Raw genomic sequence first — 26,295 nt, 5'->3', positions numbered from 1 at the left:
GAAATTTCAAAACACCCTTCCCTGATTCCCACAAACACTTTTAATGAGAAATGCTTATTGACACTTCAGCTTTGGAGCACCCCTGTGCAGCACTGCTCTCCAGCCCCAGCCAGGGTGAGTATGGCCCACAGGGGCGAGGGGAGTGGGCAAAGATTATCTGTTGCATGAAGCTATAACATTTCAGACCCTATTCCAGTCCCTATTTCAGGGGATGAGTATAGGACAATGGCACTGGATATTGGCACCATTTCCCACAGCTGGTGGTGATTTTAGCTGGTATCTCACTCCTGATGGTCACAAAGGCACAGAGAGCACAGCTGCTGCTGGCATCCTTAAGCCACCTGGGTCTGTATGCTGCTACCTGTGTACTGCAGTGGTGCCAGCTGAACTCATTGTGGAGTGGCGTGGGAAAGTGTCCTACCATGGAGGAAGAAATAAATCTGCCATCCCCAGAAACCTTCAGGAGAGGATTGCAAAGGCCCTCTGTGCAAATTTCATGGAGACCTCTTAGGAGGATATATGAGACATGCCTATATACCTAAACAAAGAACTCCGCATGAACACATTCACCCTGCCACCTAGTCCAATAGGGGTATGAAAAGCAGATGCCAACTCTACCTCTGTTTATTGTACCACTACCTCTTCTCATAGAAGTAAAACAATGAAAAGTAGATACCTGTGTCTTAGTAACTTGGGGATGGGCCAGGCGCCATCTTTAAATGTCAACATTTTAAGGAAAAATGCATGCACACACTTACCTGAGTTCCCTTCCCCTTCATCAGGATCACCCGCATTTGCTTGGTGGGACTGGCTACACTGTGGCAGAATTTCCAAGGGGTCCTGGAGTTCCCAGCCACGTCTCCCTCCTCCTCACTCTTCATGGCAGGGGTCACTGTCTTGGGCTTCTCCGAGGTTCCACAGTGTTCTGCTGGGTGCCCATGGAGTCTCTGCCAAGTATGGCATGCAGTTCATTGTAGAAGCAGCAGGTCTGCAGTCCAGCACCAGATCTGTTGCATTCCCTGGCCTTGTGGTATCCCTGGCAAAAATCCTTCTGCTGACCCCTGTTGTACCCCTTTCCCTGTATCCCCCTGCATTCTACTCATAGGTGTCCACATTTCTATGTGTGGTCCATAGTTATGCTTCACAGCATCTTCACCCAACAGCCCCAGGAGATCCAGTACTTCCAGTGTAGTCCAGGCAGGAGCGCATCCAGTATCTCTCGGTGTGCGTGGAGCCAGCATGGTTGGTGGGGCGCCGGTTGCACTCAACAAAGGTGAGCCGCTTGGTGTGCTTATGAGGTGAGCAATCAGGAAAAGACATTTCAAAAATATGCAGGGGCCTTAAAGGGGTGGGGGTTGTGGGTGGCTTCTGGTCTCTATGACCCTTGGACAGCAGAGTTTAAAATCGTGACCAAAGTGATCACTGTCTCAGGGAATGGGGCACTGTGGAGGACTGTTAGGGTCGACACAGGTGTCTACACTTGCATTGCATTGACCTCAGTAGATTGACAATGGTTCCATGCCATCTGGGGAAGCGGTTTTACTGTGTCATTGTAACAGGCACTTACATCACCGGGAGACAAATCTGAGTGCAGAGACATGCACATACAGGTGAATGCAAGGCTACTTACGTTGACCTAACTTTGTAGTATAGACTAGGCCTTAGACATGCACCTCCTTACCAATATGTAATGTAGATACTCCTTACACTTCCCTGCTGACTTTGTCCCACTGAGTAGGACAGAGTTTAAGGGGCCAGAAGCCAGGAATGTGGCAAGAAAAGCAACAAACAGGAGAGTGTGAGGAAGTGTAAATTTAAGTAGGCCACCTCCTAGTTTAACTTACATCTTCTCCCAGCTCCTCAGATTGTACGTGGCATCAACCTACATCTACACACAGGGAAGGGTATGTGAGGGGGGTCTAAGGATTCTAACTTAGGTCAGCCTCTGAATTTGGCCCCGTGTCTCATTCATGCCTTATCCTGGGTAGAACCCCACATCTTTGCTTCATGGTCCAGCAGCCCTAATCAGAATTATTTAGAAGGTGCTTTATAATAAAAATTCAGGGAACTCTGAGGCACCAAGTAAATTAATACTGGACACCGGATTGCTTGGTTAAAGCCAGTTTCCAAAGCAATTACCTAAAAGACAAGATTAATAGAGTATCTCAGGCTGAACAGTCGGGGGATGATGGGTGTGTTAGTGGAGTAAATACTGTTCTGGAGGAGCTGCCCCACTTCCTGTTCACTGCAGAAATGTTTAATTTTAAGCATTACAGGTAATGCAATTTGGTTAATTGATTGACTCATTCATTCAGTCTCTCCTTTTCTTTCTTTCACTCAGATGCAGAGGTAAAAGACCTCCCAAGCATGTAGGTCAAATGCCCTCATCCACTGCTAGTGGTACCCCAGGAACATACCAGTAGATGAGGTGATGAGTGTAGCAAAATTCTACCCAAATGAATAACACCACACAAATGTAGAATGACCTGCACTTACTCTTCATAGTAGTAGCAGCCAAGCGTGCCATGGCAATGAGCCAACCAACGAGGCTGGCCAGTAGCCAATTTGATTTATTTATTTTTGGCAGCCTCACACTGCATAGTTCGGTGCTAGTCTTCGACCACAAAAATGATAAAAGATGAACTTTGAAAGCCAAGAGAATGACTTCAGGGAGAAATAGCCTGATAGAGCTGAAAGAGGAGATTTTGAGAAAAGCTGGAGAGATCAGTCCCTGGACTGGCAGAGTGCTGGAGTGACAGATGTTTAGTAGTCCTTGCTCTTTCATGGATGACCAAGCCACCACAGCACTGCTGGGAGTTGGCAGGATAATGCATAACTAAATGATGACTGGGGGGACATGGTCACTGTGCATGAGTCTAGGAAGGGAGTAAACGCCAAGGAAGGAGAAGCATTGTTTAGAGGGACACGGGGAAGTGATAGGATGCAATTAGGAAAAGAAAAATGTAGGCTGTGTATCACGGAACATTTCCTAGCCATGAGATGTAGGAAACACTGGAAGCTCCACTGTGGTAGCCCTACTGTTGTGAAAGCCCTTCACAACTAGACTAGGCAAAGTACTGTGGAACATATTTAGACTTGGAAGGATTAGAAAACGTCGATTTCACCTTATGCACACAAACAGATGAAAAAATAGTTCCATCAATAATCATAACATATGACAGATAGGCAGAATAAGAAAAATGCCACTTGAGAACTTAGAGTTTGATTTAAGGCTGTTTGCTTTGTATATTTTGACACGTGATGTTGACAATTTGTGTTTTAATGGTTGTAAAGCCTTAACTTTTTGAATCTCAGTATCTCCCATCATTAAATAATTATCTGACCCCCTCCACACACACACACACACATAATTTCCCCAAACTGTGAACATTTAAACTAATAAAAATTGAAAAAGGCTTACAAATAAACATGGATATTGACTGTCAAAATTATAAAAAAATAAAAATCAAATTCTGCCACACCTAAATACATATTGCAGGGAACAATCCCACATCAGGGAAATGGATAAAAAGACATATTGGATCTTTTTTTCCCCCATCTCTAATTTCTGTGATCCTAGAACACACCAACTGTGTGAATTTGTGATTGGAAAAGCTGATCAACTAGTGGGAAAGGAGATTTTGTTACCAATATTCATTAGCATCCCAAAGGGAATTTTGATTTGACTGTGGTCAAAAACCTTCTACATTTGCTTTCTGAAAACACTCGAGAGCTTGAGTTCCACTAGCAAGAATATCAAATGAATATGAATAAAAAGCAAATGTTGTGCTTGAATATTCAAATATTCACTGAAAGCTAATTTTAAAAAGTGTATATGCAATGGTAAAATTTACAACTCACTCCGTGTTGGCAAGCTAAGCTATTTACTTATGTTAGAGCATGAACTGCAAATTGTATATTCAATTGTAATGTTCACAATTCCAGTGATCTGCAGGCCAAGAAATATTTACTGAAGAAATTTGCAAATAATTTAGAATACCGATTAGGTGCAAGAATATTGTAAACAGCTCACTGACAACCTGCAAACAAAATAGATGAAAATAATCAAATCAATATCTGCTGTAATAAATTACTTAGCTCTGGTCATTACAATGGAGCTGGTGCATGTATGTCCTCACTATTAAAGGGGACGATAACATCCAAACGAAAGGAATGTTGCACCTGTGCCAAGGGAGTGCAGAGTGGGTGTAAAATTCTACCAAATCAAGATTCTCTGGTTGCTCACACCAGTGATGGCATTTTACACCCACTTTGCACAGGTGTAAATGTTGACACAAAGGGCAAAACAGTGGAGAATCAGACCCTAAAGAATCAAAGTTGAGGGCATGAATTCAGGGGGTTGTCTCTGGGCAGGCCCAAGGGAAATGAGGTTAAAAAAATCTCTTCAGAATCTGCTTTCACCATAGATCTGGATTCAGACTCTTGTTACCCTCAAAAGATTCCCTGCACTGGAGTCCGTCTTCTCCCTCCCACCCATTTAGCCATATCCCATATCATTCAGCTTCCATAGGTATTTCCACAAGCTCAGGGGTCTATTATGAAAATCTCTCTCACCTTTTCCTGAAACACGAAGATGACTGGACTGGTCATTGCCCACCTGTCTTCCTCACTTATAACTTCTTACCACTCTATCTTTGACACTCCAGGGAACCACAGGGAGGCAAGGGGCATTTCACAGTCCATTTAGAGAGAGCCCTGCTCCTTGATGTCCACTTACCTGTCTTCTCTTCGGTTTGGCTGCTCTCCGCCGTCTCCGTTTGTGCTGTTGCCTTGGCAGTAGCATCCTCTGCAGCAGTGGTGGTGACAGCAGCAGGCACATCGGCTTGTTTAGGCTCCTCTTTGTCTTGGGCTTCGTCAGCCTTCAAGGACGGCGAGTTATCAGTGGAAGCTTTAGTGGCACTTTCCGTTTCGGTGGCAGTGGGAGCGGGCTTCTCCTCTGAGGAGGAGGCGGGAGTGGCTGCTTGCGGAGCTGGCTGCTCTGAGCCAGCATCAGCAGTGCCTTCCCCCTGCTTCTCCTCCGAGGGAGCACTGCCATCTTTGCTGCCCTCTGCAGGTGGGTCGCTGTCAGACGAAGCAGCTTCTGTGGCAGCAGGAGCATTGCTCTCTTTGTTCTCTGCCACACCATCAGACGGGGCCTCATCCTTCTTCTCAGCAGCCTCAGCATCGGCCGCTTGGACATCTCCCTTCTTCTCCCCCTTGAGCTTTTTCCTTGTTATGTGTCCGCGGAAGCTGGCCTGGATTTTGGTGGCTGCCTTATGAGCTTTATCTTCTGGTTTGATACCATCTTGCTCAATCTTTTGGTCAACGTCATCATTTTTTTCAACCTTTAAGGAGAAAGGGGAGAAAGAAAGGAGTCAGATAAAGAATTTTACACATGCAGTCAAAGCTTGTTTCATTGATAGCATCTCATCCACCCTTCTCTCGACTGGGCAAGGCCTGTCAAGAGTCAAGCACGTGCTAGAGCAGCACCCATGTGGCAACAATGTGGCAAAACTACCACACTTTTGTTTATATGCATGTGTGTGTGTGTTATTTTGCATAGTCACTTCATACAGCAAGTCAGATCCTGTCCTTCAATTTAGCAACTTCACAGCAGACCCCAGAACAAAGTTGTTTTAACATGGTGGATTCAGGCTCACGAGGTTCTCCCCTACACAGGAAGTTTCTTCAGCGGTATCCAGCTATGGCTGTGCAAAAATGTTGAATTCTTTTCTGTGGAAAATAGCCAATGAAATAAAATTGCATTTCCCTTGACATTTCCCCTCATAATGTCCCCATTGTTTGATGGAATGATCTGAAACGAACATTGGTTTGGAACTGATTTGAAACCAATAAAAAAGAATTTTGATTTGATTTGAAGCACCTTTTTTCTAGGGCTTACTTATCTACTTGGGTTTTTTCAGAAGAAGACAAACTTTTTTTTTTGTTTATATTCAATTTGATTCAAACTGATTTTTTTCTTATTTTGAATCATTTCACTGAAAAAATCAGAAAATGTAAATCAATATGAAAATGTTTGTAAAATTGCGGGTATTGTTCAAAAAGTCATTTTTTTCATTGAAAAACCTTTTTGATAAAAATGCAGTGACCAGTCCTATATACAATACCTGCAGTGGCTCCAGAACCACCCCCCTGACCTAAGCATAGGGGCATGGCCAGGGAAAAAGGGGTATAGGGATATCCCAACACCCTGGCAATATCTGGCCACAACAGTGTCCCTTGGAGTTATGCAAAGGTGATTCAAAGCCACTTTTTCAGCCAATCAGCTGTGCCTAGTGCTCTTTGGCTGCAGCGGAGGACCTGAGCTAACTTTTTTGCCTCTCTTTAATTTCATGTGATTTCCCCCCCCCCCCCATTAATTTGTGATATTTACCAGGTATTTGCTATCAGTTTAGAAATGTTGGGTCTCTATTTATTTTTACTGACTCTTCAAATCCACCCCCCCCCTCCACCCTACAAAACCCAACCCATGCTGCTTTCAGGGTGGCTTTGTGTCAGGCCTCGGTGCTAGCAGTGTTGAGTTCAGTGTCACTGGTGTCTTTTGCCTGGGGGGAATCCCACTGAAGGGTTATACTGAGGTATGATCCACCACGGATAACACACAAATACTCCCTCTCACACACATGCTCACACAATATATGCCTCACAAATGCCCCATCTACAACCACTCTCTCTTGTCCCCAGTCTCATCTGCTTGTGCTTTCAAAGCCAGGTTCACTGAAAGGAAAATAAGTAGATAGTGATAAGTCATCCAGTGTTACAAGATAATTGGTATCTCTATTAATTCCCCCTGTGCAGAGGGCCACAGACACCACGTATCTCATAATCCCTATGTTGAAGTCTTAAGCAGAAATACAATCCATACAGGCCTCGTGCTGGTCTCATGCATCAAGGTAGATTTTACCCTTTAGAGTGAAAGGAGCCATTATGATACGTACTGTACTTCTGATAATTTACCAGCACTTGAGTAGGTAGTTCAACTGCATATTGACAAGGGGATACTTTTCCATCAATATTCCAATCTAGTAGTTATCAAAAGAGCTATTAAAAAGCAGAGGCAAGCTGGTAATGCAGTGGCTTCTACACTATCAATACATGTCTTCAGACACCAGGGCCTGGGCTTCACTTAAAGCTTAGGTCAACATAGCTACAGAGCTCAGAGGTGTGAAAATGCCACATCCATGAGGGCCACCTGTGCCGACCGAAACCCCAGTGTAGATGGAGCTAGGTCACCAGAAGGAGACATCAGTGCACAAGAATGAGCATGCAGATAGATTGCACCCACGCGAATGTGTGAGTATGAGGAGTGGCCACGCCCACATCAATATGTGACAGTGAGCAAAGGCTGAGCACATACATCAGTGTCACCCACATCAATGTAAAAATGAGCATGAGGAGTGACCGCGCCCACATCAATGTGAGAGACTAAGTGTGGGGACTGCCCATACAACATCACTGTGTCATAGCATCTGTCCACACTACAATCCCCTACAGCTGCACATTCTTCCATCAACCTAGCTGCATCGACAGGAGGGGGTTAGGTCAACCTAACTACATTGCACCAGACATGAAATTTTGCACAGCCCTGAGCGATGCAGCTAGGTTGACCTAAGTTTTAGATCGCTTGGAACTGACATGACTTAGATATTATCTTTCATTGGACCAACTTCTAATGGTGAGAGAAACAAGCTGTCAAGTCACACACGGCTTTTCTCTCTCACCAACAGCAGTTGGTCCAATAAAGAGATACCTCACCCACCTTGTCTCTCTAAGTTTTAGGTGTAAACCAGACCAGAGTGAGTGTGGGAAGTAACCACACCTGCACCAACATGTGCACGTTACCATGGGGATGTACCACGCCTACATCAATGTCTGCGAGTGAGCATGGGGACTGGCCATGCCCAAATGGACGTGTGCAGGTGAGCATGGGGACAGTCCATGCCCGCACCAATGTGTGCAAGCGAGCATGGGGATGGACCACACCCACACCAATATGAGCAGATGCGGTTGTGGATATTCACAGCCCATTTTTGCAGATCACAGATCGGATGTGGATACAAATTTGGTATCCCCACAAGGCTCTAACCATGTCCACATAAATGTGAAAATGAGGCTAGGACTGACCATGCCCACTCTAAATTGTGAACATGAATGTGGGAAATGACCCCACCCACATCAACGTGTGATAGTAAGCACTGGGTGACCAGACCCATGCCAATGTGTGAGAGTGAACATGGGGAGTAACCATGCTGACCCAAGGTGACTGCAAATGGGGACTGATCACACCCACATCAGTGAGAGTGTGCCTGGGGAGTGACCATGCCACATCAATATGATGGTGAAAGTTGGGAGCAACCATACCCACATCTGTGTGTGCGAATGAGCATGGGGAGTGACTACATCACAGCTAAGTCAATGAACGAGCATGCAGACTGACTATACCCACATGTAACAGGGTCAGACTCACCCCTGCGGCGCCTCCTACTGGTTGCTCTGGGGAATTAGCTCTGTTCCAGCCAGGAGCGCCCTCTGCAGGCCGGTGATCCACCTGCTCATCACTACTGGCTCTGTATCCCTCCCAGGACCCCGGTGCCCCTTTAACCAGGTTGCCCCTTCCCAGGGGGAACCCCCACCCTACTATCCCCACTTCGCCTCAGTAGTGGCTACTGCCCAGTCTCTATCTAGCCCCCATTCGCTGGGGCAGACTGCAGTATCCAGCACTCATCATTGGCAAAGAGGGTTTTGGACCTGCTGCCTTGGCCTACCCCTAGGTTGCCCCCTGCAACCCCCAGTACCTTTTGCCCTATGCTAGGCCGCAGCCTGGGGCTTTCTAGGCTGGAGCTTCCCCAGCTCCTCAGCCTTTCCCCAGCCCTGCTTCACCCTAGGTACCTTGTCTCAGTTCTCTGCAGCCAGGCCCATCTCTCTCTGAAGGCAGAGAGAGACTGTCTGGATTCTGGCTTCCCTGGCCTACTTATAAGGCCCTGTAGCTCTGTTTGGGGCATGGCCCCAGCTGCAGCCACTTCCCCAATCAGCCCAGTCAAAAGGCCCTTCCCAGGGCTGTTTTAAAGCCCCAAAGGGCAGGAGTGGGTAGCCACCCCACTACACCACATATACCTCAGAGTGAGCGAGGGGACTGACCCCAACCCCCATCCATGTGTAAGAATAGTGTGGGGACTCACCACACCCACATCAGTTTGTGAGCAGGAGTAAGCATGTTCATATCAATGTGTGAGAGTGAGCATTTGGCGTAACCACTCGCACGCTAACCTGAGCATGGTCTGACCACACCCACAGCAACGAGTGAGCCTGGGGAGTACCCACGTCCACAGCATGTGAGTGAGCAGGGGGACTTGCCATGCCCACATCAGTGTGAGAGTCAATGAGGGGATGGACTGTGCTCACATCAGTGTGTGAGGGTGACCACACCCACATCAGTGAGTGCGAGTAAGCCTGGGGACTGACCACGCCCACATCCATATGTGAGAGAGAGCCAGGGGATGGAAGACACTCCTGTGAACATGTGAGTTTGCATAAGGTGTGACCACACCTATATCCCTCAGAGTGAGCATGAGGGTTGACCATGTCCAGTCGACATGAGAGTGACCGTGGGGTGTGACTATGCCCCAAGAATCTAGTGAATGGGTACAATCATGCCCATTGCATAGGGAGGGGGTGAATTTACGTTTACTAATGTTTCCAGAATGCATTAAGTGCCTCAGATGCAAAGTGCTACAGCACTGCAAACTTTCAGCGAGCAGTAAGGCCGGCCTGCCGGGTGACATGGTGTCAACAGGACCATGGAGTCTATGAGCCTGTTAATATGTTATGCCAGCTGCTGTGAGCATCAAACAAGTGCCTGCATTAGCAAAGCTGCCTGTGTCCGTGTGTTAGTAGATACCTAGGGTCATACCTTTCAGCTCTATTTAAGTCTCCCATTGGGCACAAAGGGGTTTTAAAGCTTCCTCAGTCTGGGAAAAACCTCAGCTGGTGTCAAGCCATCTCATCCCCACACAGGCGCACTAGGGGCAGGAAAGCACAAAGGCACCACACAGTGTTCCAGCCAATTGAGAGGTCTCTGTGTGTGACCGCTCCAGGCTGTGTCAAGACTAGGAACCATGTCAACTCCCTGATAGCCCCAGTATCAGGGGAATGGAAGGGTGGCTTAAGGCCAGCTGCATCGAACATAACCACAACACAGTTAAGGATCTAGTCCCCAGCATCCAGCTGTTCCCACACTCATCAGAGAACGTGATGGAAACATCAACCCTCGGATAAAAGGGACACACAAAGAGGAAAGGGTTAATTAATGTGCTCCTGTCCTCTGACCACCATATTACATGGGCCCTGCATGGAGTACTGAATCCCTTTCCCACCATTCCACTCGGCCTTTCCCACCCCAGGCACCCCCAAATAACCATCATCAGTGCACACATAGAAGGTAGCGTATGCCATGTGTTCAATATTTGCCCAGCTCTATTAACCAGAAATTTACAATATGCGCCCCCCACTAATGCAATTACATTAACTGTCTCGCTTGTCAGGAGTCCTAGCTAAGGTCATGGAGACTGACCTCTCCTCTCACCCCCCAGAGGAGAGTCCCTCCAGGTCAGTGATTGAGCCTTATCTGCAGGGCTTGCCTCGCTGCTGACCATGCTGTATCTGCCCTTTGGCTGAAAAGTGAACTCTAGTTCAGAGCCTGGCCTGCCTCACCAGCACTTAAAGTGAACTGCTGTCATGATGACATCACACTCTTAGCCCTGCTGTGATTACATCGTTTCCTCATTGCCTTGATTTGCTCGCAGACACATTGTGTTACACAGACATGCTTTTGGTATCATTTCATATGTGAAATGAAAGGAGGTCTTTGGCAGAGAGTGGGAGGAGGTAAAGCACGGGAGGGATTTCAGGTCAGTGTGTGGGGAGGGGAATCCAATAATAATAATAATAATTAGACCACTTCCAGCTCAGGAGTACAGTGATTCAAACACGGCTAGAACCACTCAATAATAAGTGTTGCATTTCTAGAACATCTACCCCAGAAGCCACTGAGGAATAACATGTTACATTTCCATACCAGCTTTCCTCCTGGAGCATGCCCAAGTACTTCACAAACCATGTATGTGCCGCACTGTTGGAATGCAGCCACTTCTGGGGTGGAACACAGATGCTAACCAGTGCATGTGTCATGCTGCATATACCACTGGGGCAGGGAGGCATTTTGGCCAAGGAAAACCTCTGCTGTCAGGAAAACAGGCACTGGATCTTCATCACTGAGTTTTACACACACTGCAAACAATACCTTACTTACGAAGGTTGGGTCAAAAATAACCCATACACAGTGAACAGCCCGGAACGCAATATATCTTCCCCGGAAGAATGAAGAGGTGAGTCAGTCTTTCCAGGACATGAACATGGTTCCGAGGAATCCCAGTGGAAAAGGGAAATCTATCTGTCTGTCTATCTACACTCATGATATCCGAGTACTATTTTAATGGCTTCTTATTTACTGTTATTATTAATAATAATAATAATTTGTACAGTGACAGTGCCTAGACGCTCCAGTCAGGAATCAGAGTCCAACAGTCCTAGGTGCTGCACGCATACTTACGTATAGAGTGAATTCTGTATAGACAATATGGAAACTAACCAACTGTGCAAGTTATGCACTGACATCATCATTCTGCACAGAGTAGGTGTTGCCTGTATTGTACATGGTGGGTCGAACCCTAGACATTACCGTGATGGAAAGTCAGAAATAGTGACAGATCCATTGATAGTCACTGAAGACAATGGGACTTTGGCACGAATAAGATGTGCAGGATTTTGAAAGCTCTTTGTGAAGCACACAGCTAAGCAGCTTTGTCTCTATCTACACAGCACAGAGTCTGTCTTCTGTACAGAGACATGATCTTGTTCCGCATCTCTGTCTGCCTCTGTCTGACACACCCCAAGCTCACATGATAGGCTTTCCTTTTCAGGCAGGCAGCTCCTGTCAGAGTTTCCCTCTCAGAGGTAGCTGGGGAGCATGAGGCAAGAAGATAAATTATCCCAACATAGAGGAGTGTCGATCAGCTGGAAAGAGCCAGCAGTGAAGAATTCCAGGCATGCAAAATACATTGGCCTTTGACCCCAGTAAGGTTTCCCCTCTCGCTCACAGAGCTGACTTGGCCACTACCACCAAAAACTTGTAGAGGGGGGCAAATTATTGCTAGGGATGGAGAAGGTGCCCCAGACCTTCCAGCTCCATTTAAATGTCCCATATCCTGTCACCGGAGGAGGCATGTGACAGGGAGCACATCGCTCCATTTTTTAAGACCATTGACTGATTTGCTTCTGCTCCATTTTGTGACACTCCAGAAGCCCCTCTGCTGCACACCGGGAGGGCCTGCCTCTCCACCTCTCCCACCAGAGTCCCCTCTACCCCACACTGGCTTGCAAGGGACTGTGTCCCTACCTGTTACCCCCAGAGACAACTCCGGTACACACCCAGAGGCATTACTTTCCCTTTCCTTTCCTTTTTGTCCCTGGACTGTATGCATTAAAGCGAGGATTCCTAGCTCCCTGGTCACTGGATTCAGGGTGTATTACCCAGAAGTTCTGGGTTTATTGTTTTCAAGTATTAACAGAAGAGAAAGCAACACACATTAAATGGACCAGAGTCTGTACCCGTGGAAAGGCTGGCAGAGGCTGATGGTTGGCATTCCTTCTGCAAGTTGGGAGAGGGTGTCCCTCATTTTAGCCTCCCCTCCTCCATACTCTCTTTCCCTTGCCAAAGGTACAGAGCCCTAATGTGAACGGGGAATCTTCCTCATTCTGTCCTTGTCTCTCCCCTGCACTGGGATATTCTGGGGACTCCTCTCATTGATCTGGATGGATGCCACTTAGAAAGCTAGTCCAGGGACAGCTGTTTGCCTGTGGTATTTGCAGGACTCCTGAGGGCAGCTCCCCCGGAGTTTTCCATGTGCCCTACTCCTGACTAGAGCACACAGTAAGGTAAGCCTTGGTGCCATTAGGGACCCTCCCTCAAGGTGAGTGATTTTCCTTTGTCTTTCTTGTTTATAGTCAAGTCAGCCATTGCTCCTTCATTTCCTCCCCATTCTTGTCCAGCCACTGGGATAAGCCCATAACTCTCACATACCTACTCACTCTGGTTTCCTTCCCAACTCTCCATCTTCCTTTCCTCTTGGGAGCCAAACGCATTCCTCCTGACCTCTGACTTGAAGGACAAAGGGACTCAATGAGTTGCAGGCCAATGAGGGGAGGCATTAGTGGTGCCCCAAAAGGTAGATGAGCTGGCGCCTGAGTGTAAGGTCAGAAAGGAAGGAGCTGTGTTATGGGAAAAGCAAGAAAGTTTGTCTGAGACCTGGAAGCTGAGGAGAGACGCACATGAGAAAAGACTGTACCAGCTGTCTCCACAGAAGGAGCGAAGCGTGAATGCATGAGAGATAGAAAAGACTTTCGCACCTTCTGAAGTGAGGAAGCAATTTAGCACTGAGAACAGCTTTGCTTAACCCAGTTAAATGGTGTGAAGACACCAGGATAGAGGATTGCCCCTCCCTGCTCAACCTGTCTGCAGTGTGAGGAAACAAGAACATGATTCCTTTTTCCAGAGTGAGTATTGCTGTTATGGTCAAAACATAATTTAGAGAGGGAAAAGACCTGTTAGTTCATCTAGTTCACCTCCCCACGGGCCAGTGATGGATAGTTCTCTATTGTATATTTAACAGGATAGTGTCCCATCTAGCTTCAAATCCCCCAAGCAAAGAGGCTTCCATCCCTTCCCCTGGAAGACTATTCTACAGCCTAATGGATCTCATGGTTAGAACGGTCTTCCTCTCTTTTCTGGTGCCCAGAATGCAGTGCATTAGTGATAGATAGATAGATAGATAGATAGATAGATAGATAGATAGATAGATAGATAGATAGATAGATAGAGTAGAGTTGCCAACTGTCTAATGGCACAAACCTAAATACACTTGACCCGCCCCCTTCCCAAGGCTACCCCCATGCCCCGCACTTTCTCCAAGGCCCCACCCCCACTCACTCCATCCCTCCTTCCTTCATCTCTCACTCTCCCCCACCTTCATTCACTTTCACCGGACTGGGGCAGGTAGTTGGGCTGTGGGAGGGGGTGCGGGCTCTGGGCTGGGGCAGGTGGGGCTAGGGTGACCAGATGTCCCAATTTTATAGGGACAGTCCCAATATTTGGGGCTTTTTCTTATATAGGTGCCTATTGCCCCTCACTCCCATCCCAATTTTTCACACTTGCTATCTGGTCAATCTAGGTGGGGCCAAGGGGTTTGGAGTGTGGGAGGGGGCTCCGGGCTGAGCCTGAGGTAGGGGGTTGGGGGTGCAGGAGAGGGTGTGGGTTGCAGGCTCTGGGCGGGAGTTTGGGTGCAGGAGGGGGCTCAGGGCTGGGGCAGGGGGCTGGGAGGGAGTGCAGGGTGCAGGTTCCAGCTGGGAGGTGTTTACCCTTGGGTGGCTACCAGAAGCAACCAGCATGTCCAGCTCCTAGGCTCAGGAGTGGCTAGGTGGCCCTGTGTGCTGCCCCTGCCTGCAGGCACCACCCCTGCAGCTCCCATTGACCACAGTTCCTGGCCAATGGGAGCTGCAGAGCCAGCACTCAGGGCAGGGGCATCACACGGAGACCCCCTGGCCGCCCCTGTGCTTAGAAGTGCAAGATGCCGGCTACTTGTGAGAGCTGCACGGAGCCAGGGCAGGTAGGGATCCTGACTTAGCCCCGCTGCGCCACCGACCATACTTTGGCCTATTAAAATCTCCTGGATTGCCTTTAATAGTCACCAGGAGATTGAGACCAATTCTAGGAGACTCCCAGCCAATCTGGGAAGGTGGGCAACCCTGATTAGATAGATAGATAGATAGATAGATAGATAGATAGATAGATAGATAGATAGATAGATAGATAGAAAGGAGTGTTCACACTACTTTAATATTTGTAGATTATTATGTTCTCTCCTCTGTCCATTACTGACTGCAGCCTGACATATTTAGCTTCTTAATCACTCCCAAATCAGTCCCACCAACCCCCTCATCCATTTTCTTTCTCTCCTCTGAACTCCTTTCTGTTTGTTAGTATTTCTGTTAATATGGTGGTCAAATGTTATATCCTCCCATGTCAAGACCCCTAGCACCTCGCTGGGTCAGTGAAGAAAGGCATCTAAATATGCCAAGCTGAACTGATTATCAGGGCTAGATGAAAATTTTCCTTTGAAACAGTTTGACAGAAAATTGGGTTACCAGATAAACAAAAATTTTCATAGGAAGTGTCTGTTTTCCTTGACAATTTTCAATTTTTTGCTAGAAAACCATAAGCCTGAACTCTTCAGTTTTTGGGGTGGAAATATTTTAATTTACAGCAGTTTTTGGCTAGATTTTTTTTGTTATTTTATTTTATTTTCAGCAGTTTTTGGCCAAAAAAATTGATTTCAATGAAACTTTTTTTTTGTTTGTTTTTCTTTTCATTTTCATCAAAATCTCCTGGGTTGTTGTTTCCATTTTCCACCCGGCTTTCCTGACCTTATTAAAAGTACTGCCAATACTAGAGACTGTGTGCATGCTCCCTATTGGGTAAAACACAGGACAGTCATTGTTAGAATGCCCAAGAAATCACATGTGGGTTGCTCACTATGGGACACTTGCACCCTCACATAGGACGGAATAGAATGGATTGCATCAGAGAAAGGTCTCCTGGTGCAATGGCATAAAATGCCCAAGCAGAAAGTGTGCATGACCCTGTGGGCAAACCTGAAGACGAACTCTGTGTACATTTGAAAGCATGTCTCTCTCACCAACAGAAGTTGGTCCAATAAAAGATATTACCTCACCTATCTTGTCCCTTTGTGCATTTGCAATATGCAACTGAAAACAATTTGGTGGCAGAATAAGGAAGGGATTAAACACCAGAGCTCTCAGCCTGCAGCTTGTTTAGGCCTTAAATTGCCTCAGATGGTCCTGCATTGAGGAAGGCCAGCTCAATGGATGCCGGGAATCCTAAATGTACTTTGTGCCCTTCCCCTCACAAGCTGAGTGATAAGTGGAATTTCAGATGACTTCAACTGAAGATAGGATCGGACCAAATCCAGGATCTTAAAACCACTAGACTTTGGGGAAATTAGGAGCCAGATCCAAACACTGTGGCTTGGGCCTATGGAGTTTCCAGTGCGTCAGAGCAGAGACCGTGTTCTTCTATGTGTTTATATAGTCCTTAACACATTCAGGACCTTTTTTGCCTTCACAATATAAATTATTATTATTAATAACTCCCGAACCATAAATCCCTGCAGACTCTGGCGATTCTGGCCTGCATTATACTTTTGTAGGGAAACTCAAAATTCGGTGACTTTATCTAGTTTTGGGTCTCACTATGGAGGCTCCACACAAACGTTGTGATTGGATGATTCTCATTTCCAGCAGTTCAGAACTACTGTTCCCATGAGATCTGGGCATCCCTGCTTCCAGCTTCAGCCAAGACCAAGGGCCAGAGGACAGGTGCTAACCTATGACTAATGCTTCCTTCAGATATGGTGCAGCCAGTCACTGAGGCTGAGCTTCCACGGAGGCCAAGGTGTTGTGACCTCTCCGGAACTCTTTTTAAAAAGGAGGCAATTTCTGTCCCACTTGCTTTCGCCCATTCCCCTCTCTCTGAATGTACCACTGCATTCATGGCTCTGGAGAGGAAAGGCCTGCAGCGAACCCTCTGATTCCTCAATCCTCTTTTTCAACTGCCCATTAACCCTGAACTTACTCGGATGCCCACTGCAGACAGTGAGATGTCACTGCGGTAAAACAGTTCAGCCTAATGATCAGAGGGAGCTGAGCAGCTCCCAGCATCTTCCACACTTGGCTGTGTGAGTGTGGGGCTGTATTTGCTCTATTATTATTATTTTTTAATTTATGTCATTGGAAATAGGGGCAATTATCTTCCCACAAAGCATTTACAGGTTCGTTAAAATCAAACAAACATCCCAAGCAATTAGGGAAAGTGAGGCGCGGATTAATTCCCAGTGGTTTGGAAAACAGCTAGAGAGCAGGCTCCGCCAATGCAGCTGGTTCTCCGCTCCTGCCGCAGCACCAGCCGCCACCGCTGCCTGGGGGAGAGTCTCCCCTCCCAGCACAGACACAGACAGGTGCCACACCCTTTCTGCCTTCTGTCTGGAGAAGCCGCCAGGAGCAAAGCTGAGACTGAAAGAAGATTAGAGTCACCCAGGCTGAAAACAGCAAGGGACAGAGCATGGACCAGGGACAGCTGGACAGGGAAGAGAGGGAGAGAAATGAAAAGGGGGAACTGCAGGGGAAGAAGATAAGAAATGAGATGAGAGAAGAAGGAAAAAGAGAAAAGGGCAGGAACAAAGGAATGAGAGACAATAATTAGAGGAGAAAAGGAGAGACAGGGATGGAGAGAGAGAAACTGGCCAAAATCAAGAGCCAGAATGGGAAACAGACAAAGAAAGAAGAGAAAGAGGTAGGTTGAGAAAGGCACATGGAGAGACGCAGAGTGAGAGACAGACAGACAAAAGAGTAACTGATGCTTCTCTGACGTGTATGAGAGAGAGAGATGCCACAAAAAGGAGAGTGAATAGCTGGACAGGTTCAGCAGAAGCAGACCTGTGTGAACAGAAGACTATTGCTGCCGCAACTCAGGCACCACTTGCTGATCTTTCCATGGCACGCCCAGTGTCACTGCACTGAGCCCTGAACGCCATCTGCAATGCACTGGTTGCAGGGACCCCCGGATGAGCATTTCCCCAGCAACGGCAGGGCTATTCCTGCAAGCGTGGCTGGCGGCAGTGCCCCTCCAGGGAATTAGCCTTGTCAGGAAGGATATTGATTTGGCTACTGATGTGTTAATGTGTGGCAGCTTCGGGCATTGCTGCTCCCTTCCCTTCCCCACTTCAGACAATAGATATGGGTAGCAAACTGCACTAGCCAGACATGGGACTCTCTTCTTGGAAGACAGGGGAGAGGAAAAGAAGGCAGCCTGCTGTCCAGTGAAGCGAACTTAGAGCATCTATAAAACCTTTTCTATTCCAAGTTATCCCAAAGGGACAGCAATGAGCTAGATACAAGGAATGCCGGGAGAGTGTAGGAATATGTTGCAGCCATTGCATGCTCAGTAGTAGCTCTCACGCAGTCTGAGGCCATGTCTACATTACCACTTTTGTCAGTATAACTTATGTCTCTCAGGGGTGTGGAAAAAAACACACCCCAGCGCGACATAATTTACACCAACAGAAGTGCCAGTGTGGACAATGCTATGTCCGTGGGAGAGCTTCTCCCACCGACATAGCTACTGCCGCTCGCGGAGGTGGTTTTATTCTGTCAATAGAAGAGCTCTCTCCCGCTGGCACAGAGCAGCTATACGAGAGATCTTACAGTGGTGGCTAGTGTAGCCACAGCCTCAGATGTTAGACCTTGCTCTGTAAAGGGAGAGGAGGGACTACTGGCCAGAGCAGCAGGTTTATGATCCCCTTTCTGTGCTCAGAGCGTGCCAAGGGATCTTTGGAGAACATACCAGAAAGGAGCAAAGGGAAATGTCAAGGTCTGTTTGCTTGGGAGGTATCTACTGAAATTCCCTGTTCAATCCTTGGCCTTTCTCCCTCCTCTCGCTGAAGACTGATAGCACTGCTGTGGGGTGGGCTGAAGCAGGATGGGCCACACTGACACATGGAACCCTGCAGCGACAGTCACCACTAGGAAAGTGGCATTGAGAGCAGCAGTGAGAGTCATGACACCTGAGTCCTATTCCCAGCTCTGCCACTGACGCCCGGTGGGGCCTTGGTCAAAACACTTCCCCTCTGTGTGTCTCAGTTTCTCCACTTGTAAAAAGGATATAGTGATACATATCTTTATAAAGCATCTTGAGATCTATAGGTGAAAAGTGCTTTGCAAGTGCAAAATATTATCATGAGTATATTATTATTACACAACAAGGGCATCAAACAGACCATGCTTCTCATGTGTCAGCTGAAGCCTGGTTGAGAGCAATTTCATGGTTACACAAGTGTCTCCTGTGCATTGCTGCACTGCTGAACAAGACCACATCATTCTGACACACCAATAATGCAGGAAGAAACTCTGTGGTATCCATAACTGCCTTCCTCTCTGCTCCCGGGGCAAGGGATTATAATAATGAATTGGTGACATTTCTGCAATACTTTTCATCCCAAAGTGCTTTACAGACATTACAGATACAAAAACTGCCTCATCCATGCCTGAAATGCAGCCACTTCTGGGGTTAACCACAGCAGCTGCTTAACAGTGCATAGCAACCATACACCACAGTTTCAGACAGGACGTGAAGAAGACCACTGCATCCAATTAAAATTGCAGGGAGAACTGAAAGAGGCAAACTGTAATTACTCAGACTGGGATTTGGCCAGGACACCAATGTTACCATCTCTTTTCTTATGTGGGATCTTTAGTTATACCCCGTGAAAGAGCACAGTGCCCCAGCACCTCTCTGGCACACAGGTGTCTGTACTGACTCAGAGAGAAAAACACCATCCCCACACTGCAGCACCTAGGTACAATCTGCACATCTCCCATCCAAATACAGGCAGGGCCAAACCTGCTTAGCTTATGATAGCCCCTCCCCAGATCTGACCCCCTTCATTCACTAGAAGATCACCCTCATTTTCTCTCTGAAAAGTTGATGTGCATGTGCTTAGAGATCCTGCAGAAGATCCTGTTGGCCTTGCACCTATGGATTCCTGCTCCCTGAGGCACATGGTTCACACCCTTGATATAGACTCCAGCTGCCTGCCTGGCTCTTTTGGCAGCCTCGGGGTATTGCAGGTGGGAGCAAGCCTCCCAGCCTGGGTAAACAGACTTGCATTCCTGGGGCTCGAGCTAGCATGCTAAAAATTGCCGTGTGGACGTTGTGGCTCAGGCTTGACGCCCTGGGTCTGAGCTTGGGTGTCTAGCCCAAGTCTCCTCCAGAGTCGCAACGGGCCACACAGCTATTTTTAGCTCGCTAGCTTGAGTGAAGCTAACACAAGTCTGTCTACCAGGGTTGGGAGGCTCGCTCCCAGCTATGGTGCAGACATACCCTTTGAGCACAAGCTCTGCCTCCCTGCTGGTCGGGGCTGGCCTACCTGGCACAGCTTCTATCTCCTTGGGGCCTGGTTGGCCCAGTTGGCACCAGTTCTGGCTCCTGTGGACTAGGGGCTGGCCTTGTTGGTACAGGCTCAGGATGCTGGTGCCAAAGTGGCGTCAAGAGCTTAGGTTCTGATTCCTGGGGACTGATAGGGCAGCTGGCATCCCTGGTTCATGCTCTGGCTCCTGGTGCCCAGCTGGCCCTGGACTGATACAGAGACGGGCTCCATGCTCACACATACTATTATGCATATCGCTTGACCCAGCAGATCCCGACACTCTGGCTGTGGAAGGCTTCCCCTACAGGTGTCCAGACACGGTGGCAGAAAGGGCGTTGACTCAACACAGCACTTGAATGAAGTCCCTGTGAGCAGGGAGGGCAGGACACAACCCTGTCTCGTGTATCTGACTTTTCCCCAGCAGCAGCACGTCTTGGATGCCAGAGTCCCATATGCCACCATTTTTGTGAAATCACTCTCGGCCTACATTTCTGATGTTTTTAATTGTACATAGAGGGAAAATATCCCCCTCCCCATGCGCGCACACACACACACATTACCTTCCCATCCCTCAACTCTGTCCAAGAAGTGAGGGAGGGCTGTACACCCAAAATAGCCTCTCTGCTTGGTCACCAGTGTGTGGGAGAAAGATGGGAGTAAAATCTACTGTAGATATCCAGGATATTAGATTTTTAAGTGATAATGGTTCCTGGTCCCTAGCCGTGGCACAATAACTCTCTCACTGGAAAGCATAGCCCTTTAAAAGAGATAAGAATGGGAGACTATGCTTTTTGCTAGCTCATTTTATGATCATGTGGCAAAGAGAGAAGCTCCCTGCTCCCAAGATGTGCAGACACACACCACTGCGATCTGCTGGGTAAGGCTCACCGGACAGGAGAACTGAAGTTGAAAAGGTTTTTGAGTGGAGCCCACGCACCTTTTGCACCAAAAGTTGTCCAAATAAAATGGAGACTTTCATTTGAGAAGCAGATGTGTCCATGTGCTACTGGAGAGTCAGGGCTAAATTCAACACTGGCTGGTGTAAGTGGGTGCAGCTCCATTTATTTCAATGCCCTCTTTTTCCACTGGAGAGCCTGGCCAGTTGCTCCCACACAATTTGGAGAGGGCACGGCAATTCTCATCCCTTTACTATTGGGGAGACACAAAGCACAAGCTAAATGAGCACCTCACCTACACGGCCTTAGCTCCACTAGCAGCGGACAGATAGCACAGGAGCATCCATGGCCTCTGCTCTCAGCACCTTCCCATCCCCACCAACCGCATCCTTGTGGCATTCCCCTTTGTGATGTCTGGCAATGAGGCAAATGACAACAACTAGGGAAGCCAATGGGATGAAAATAGGAACAGCCATCTGAGCAGAGGACAAACCTGTAGAGAAAAAGTCACTCAAATACCGTGGAGGTTAGTGCAGTAAGAGAAGCTATCAGAATACAATAGACATACACCACATGACAGAAGTTGGCTTTTGGTTAAAATTAAGAAAGGAAACAAAACAAACACTGGTTATTAAAGATTCCTCTTAATGGCAAAGGAGCGACGAGATCTAACCACGGGTGTCTGCATTTACACCACGAACACTAGAAGAACTCAGACAAAAATTCAGGGCTACATGCTCTCAAGAACTTTCCTGAAAGAACCAAGATGAGATCGAGTCGGGATGATGAGAACAAAACTGATTCTGCTAACTTCTCCTGCATTCTGCCGCAGTTTAACCTGAAAACCCGAAGATCACACAACCAGTTTCTCCCTCCCAGCATTCACCAATCAGGACTGAGTATGGTTTCATAGTTATGGTAAAGAACTTGGAGTCACAAGATCTAGGCCAGTGGTTCTCAAACTATTGTACTGGTGACCCCTTTCACATAGCAAGCCTCTGAGTACGACACTCCCCCCTTATAAATTAAAAACACATTTTTATCTATTTAACACCATTATAAATGCTAGAGGCAAAGCGGGGTTTGGAGTGGAGGCTGACAGCTTGTGACCCCCCATGTAATAACCTCATGACCCCCTGAGGGGTCCCGACCCCCAGTTTGAGAACCCCTGATCTAGGTTCTAATTCCTGGCTCTGCCATGGATATCCTGAGTGACCCTGACAGAGTCACTTTGCTCCTCTCTGCCTCTGCTGTCTCATCCTACCTCATAGTGGGACTCTAAAGCTAGACTCCTTAATGCTTGTGGAGGGTTTTGAGATTCTTAAATGGAAGGTTCTGTAGTAGGACAAGGTAGAGTACAATACTCTCCGGCCCCTTTCCTGCCTATCAGTGTATCAGGGTATGAAATCACTGACAGGAGGTGTGTTTGTAAGATCTATGTCTCTAGTAAGGACTTTGGAAGGGATAAAATAGAGCAATCCCCCCCACTAAAGAATCCATCACAGGTTACCCAAGAGAACCAGGGCTTGATTTTCTCTTGTCCCTTAGCTAGTTTATGCTGCTCCAGTGCTTTAAAGGGACCATGAAACGGATGAACCTGGCTACCTGCTGCAGGGGTAATTCCTGAGGGCAGAGAACCAGTGTGACAGTGTTATGCCACGCCCCTCTCATAGCCCTTTACGTAGAGGGGATGGCCAGAGGAAAGCGGGGGTTGGCCCGAGTACAGCAGAGCTCTGTCTATTCTTGGCTGCTGGAACAACCCTTTGTGGCCACAGGCAGTTGAATGGGAGTTCGAACAGCCTCAGGGCTGGCCCTGTAATATGGGAAATGCAAATGTGGCTTTAAGCCATCCTCGCTCCCACTCTGTTCCTGCACGGAGCACACAGCTCAGCCAAAAATGCTAACTGGACCTGCAGTGTAGGCTGGGACAGGACACTTTGGTGGCTCTGCAAAGTCAGATCTAAAGGGAGGCGTTAAATAGAGCAGCTAATGAAAGGTCCTGAAGTATATTAATTTAAGGCTCACAGTAGCCTGATGCACATCAGCCCACCTCTAACCACTGCTACACTCTTCCAGAAGTCCCGCCTAAGCTCCCTGCTTAGTGCCTCTTTGCTTTCTAATTTTTCTGCTCTTTGCTCACGGGGCTTCCACCTCCAAATTGTTATTAAAACAGGGCTTGAGCTGGCGCTGAACACCTCAGGCGTAAACTCAATTCTCCTGGCTTTTGTCCAGCCTCCAATCAGCAAGCATTATAGTAGCTTCAAAGTGAGTTCTACTGCCACGTGTTCTTCCCGGACAGATTAGATAGACAGAGATCCATCTGATGCATTTATAACACACCCATCACTGAAGTATATAGGTGCCATCAAAACAGTCTCTTTAGGGTGCTTTGTCCAGCGTCTCTTGCTGAGTTAGCAGAAGAAACCAGGCAGAGGGGGTTTTCTGGATAGAATATGTGAACGGTGTACGTTGCATGAAACTTTTTCCATTTCTTTCTAGTATACTTTGGAGGTGGGGGCAAGTTTTCATCTTGACCAAGCAGAAGGTGTGGGGTTTGGAAATAGGGTCCTTCGCTACCTGACATTCAGTACACAGCCACAAAGAGAAAGTGCCAAGAGGGGTGAACAAGAACATCGCTATTTAGAAGCTGCAGTAATTTGCTTGGGAGCAACTGCTAGTGAAGGATTGACACACCACAGACTGTGAACAACCACTGTAGATCCTTTTGGATTGGAATGGACTCTTTTTTGGGGTCATCCAGGACTGATTTCATTGCTCTTAAGCCCTCCCTGATAGATGGGTATCCCGTCTCAGTCTTGGGGCTCTCCAGAAATGGTGATTCCACAGCTTCCTGTGGCAGCTTATTTCATTATGGAACTAAATATACCCAGCTGCAGCTTAAGCCTGTCCATTCCTTCTTCTTCTGTCCTAGGTACCTAGTGAGAACAATTGGTCTCTGACCTCTTGGTAACATCCCTTCATATATCTGTAGCCCTCATTTCTCACATCAGTCTTCTCTCCTCCAAACTGATCATACCCTGCTCCCTTAACCTCTCCTCAGAGCTCTTATTTCATTTCCTGGAGTCCTATTTTGTTATACTGAGAAATGACTAAATGTCTTCCCAGTTTCCATGAATAGCAAAACACACCATACTAACAATAATAATAATTAGCCATGTCGCCAAAAATAGACCAATGTGTGGAACTGACTCTCAAAGGCAGCCGGGGAAGCTGCAACCATGAACATAGATGGTGAAGAAATTAACTAAGCACCTGGAGAGAAAAGATTTCAGAGAATTCATAAGTGGAGCAGCGTGCCATAGATGGATGACCATCCCTCCTCATTGTCACATGACAGTCCTGAGTTTGACTGCCCTGTGTCTTGTCTGCTGTCCAGCCTCCTGAAAGGTATTCAGAACATTAAGGAGCTCTCTGAGGACATTAAATGTGGGGATGGCTCAACAAGGCTAGGTCAAATAAGATCTGGAGGAAGGAAGTCAACCACTTTTCTGAGGTTCCAATATGTCTGACTAACTGTTTGCACCAGGGTCCTCTTATCTTTAATTTTCACATGGCTCTGAGCTTTCAGGTCCAGATGGAAGGAGATTACTGTGAGGTAAGCCGAGCTTCTGATGATTTACCATGTTGGCGTTATTACTGGTGTTTTTACTACTACATCTTGGTAACATTACCGTGGTGACATCCAGAGATGAAGCAATGAAACAAGCAACGGCAACTGGAAAAGCCAATGGGGTGGTGTGAGACACAAAAACAAACTGCATGAGCAGGATACAAGCTTGCAGAGGAAAAGGCACTCACATACCCCAGAGGTCAGCCCGGCTTATTTATGTATTATCATCATCATCATTATTATTATTATGGTAGCACTCACAATGTGCTAGATACTTTCCAAAAAGAAATGAAGTTCCTGCTCTAACTTCTGCTCTCAGAGGTAGCATCAGGACAAGGCTGGTTCTTACCAGCCCAATTTTCTTGACCCAAGAGAATAACAATCCCTAATACGTTCCCAGATAAATAACCCGAGTTGAATAAATAATTGGTAGAGCTAATCAAATGATGCAAAAGTTGTGACTTGCAAATTAATGTGTACGCCCTCATCACTATTATTTGGCCTGGACATATTATTAGGTGCATGCCAGTATTTCGATAACCATCGGTTTCTCCATGAATATGCTTATCAATCCCATAAGTATCATACATTTTAACTCAAATGATTATTGGTCTGAAAATTCATATAGGAAAGTACACCATTTGTTACTTCCTATTAGCCATTCTTTATCCACCGTTCTCCTATCCACTCAATAATCAGAAATAATGCCACGTGAGTGTCACGAACCAAGCACCAGTAACAGTGAATATTAGACAGTGAACAATTTGCAAGTAACCCATAGCCTGACATCTGTCTGCATAAACAATTTGCTGAATACTTATGAATAATGAAATCAGGGTTGATCTGCAAACAGAAAAAAGGGCTAAATTCACCAAGTATCACTTGATCAGTTCCAGTGTGAGCAAGGAACATGTTCACAAACTCTTTTAGAATTCTTTCAAACAAGTACCTTCCTCAGTGGTTTTGGATATTGACTAACCATAACTGGTATCTATGAAGAGTTAAAGCAAACCTGGAGAAAAAAACCTGTTGATATTTTAAGTTAAGTAACAATTTGATCTCTGTAGAATTAATATGAGCTTTCACTTATTTTTTGTTTTGGTTACAGAAGCCATTGATGATTTGAAGGCACAAGGAAATGTAACAGTCCTCTGCACTGTTATGCCCTCTTCCAATTGAGATTCTCAAAGCACTTTACAAACATAAATCAGTTGCTTATAACTTTACCCAACTCTGAGTGTTCAGGCTAAAGTTTTCCATCCCAGGTGTCTCACTCAAGGCTGAATACATTTGGAAAATTTTCAGCCAAAAGTGTTGGGCTGTTTCTGAGAACGAGGTTAGAGGAAAAGATGTTGTTTCGCCCACCTTAAAAAAAATTCTGGTGACCTTTTATTTGAGAAGCTCTGGTGCCTTCGTGCTTTGGAAAAGGGACTTGAGATTTGGTGGGAGGGAGTGGCCCTTATGGCAGGGATGTGCCTTTTGCAACTCCTGTGAAAATCTATCCAAATGTGGTCAAATTATAAGCCACTGAAAAATCACAGTTCACACACATTCATGTGCATGCTCATTAGAGAACTGTTAGAACTCTGAAGCTAAATTCTCCAAACATTCCTTCTGCACTGGGCATGCCCCA

At 46.8% G+C, this 26,295-nt stretch overlaps 1 protein-coding gene and 1 long non-coding RNA gene across 12 annotated transcripts in view; one reads left to right on the top strand and one right to left on the bottom strand.

The window, feature by feature from the left end:
* Positions 1 to 25,992, top strand: part of LOC120399785 — a 48,740-nt gene extending 22,748 nt beyond the window's left edge. Inside the window, exons 2-4 of one of the 9 annotated variants that reach the window (XR_005595388.1) lie at positions 1,106 to 1,273; positions 7,801 to 7,940; positions 25,771 to 25,992. This is a non-coding gene — a long non-coding RNA (uncharacterized LOC120399785). Of the gene's footprint in view, positions 1 to 1,105; positions 1,299 to 2,341; positions 2,428 to 7,794; positions 7,941 to 9,721; positions 9,790 to 25,770 lie in introns of those variants that run through there. The other 8 variants (XR_005595391.1, XR_005595385.1, XR_005595389.1 and 5 more) reach the window with 8 other exon arrangements.
* GAP43 (growth associated protein 43) overlaps positions 1 to 26,295 on the bottom strand; it is a 75,904-nt gene that overhangs the window by 30,627 nt on the left and 18,982 nt on the right. The window contains exons 2-3 of one of the 3 annotated variants that reach the window (XM_039528145.1): positions 4,739 to 5,345; positions 1,164 to 1,290 (exon numbers count right to left, since the gene is read on the bottom strand). In XM_039528145.1, the coding sequence (XP_039384079.1) occupies positions 1,265 to 1,290; positions 4,739 to 5,345 (633 nt within the window). In that variant the 3' untranslated portion in view covers positions 1,164 to 1,264. Of the gene's footprint in view, positions 1 to 1,163; positions 1,291 to 3,090; positions 3,126 to 4,738; positions 5,346 to 26,295 lie in introns of those variants that run through there. The other 2 variants (XM_039528146.1, XM_039528144.1) reach the window with 2 other exon arrangements.

This window comes from Mauremys reevesii, linkage group 1, assembly GCF_016161935.1.
Source record: "Mauremys reevesii isolate NIE-2019 linkage group 1, ASM1616193v1, whole genome shotgun sequence".
Lineage (NCBI taxonomy): Eukaryota > Metazoa > Chordata > Testudines > Geoemydidae > Mauremys > Mauremys reevesii.
This window is presented reverse-complemented; position numbering and strand designations above follow the sequence as displayed.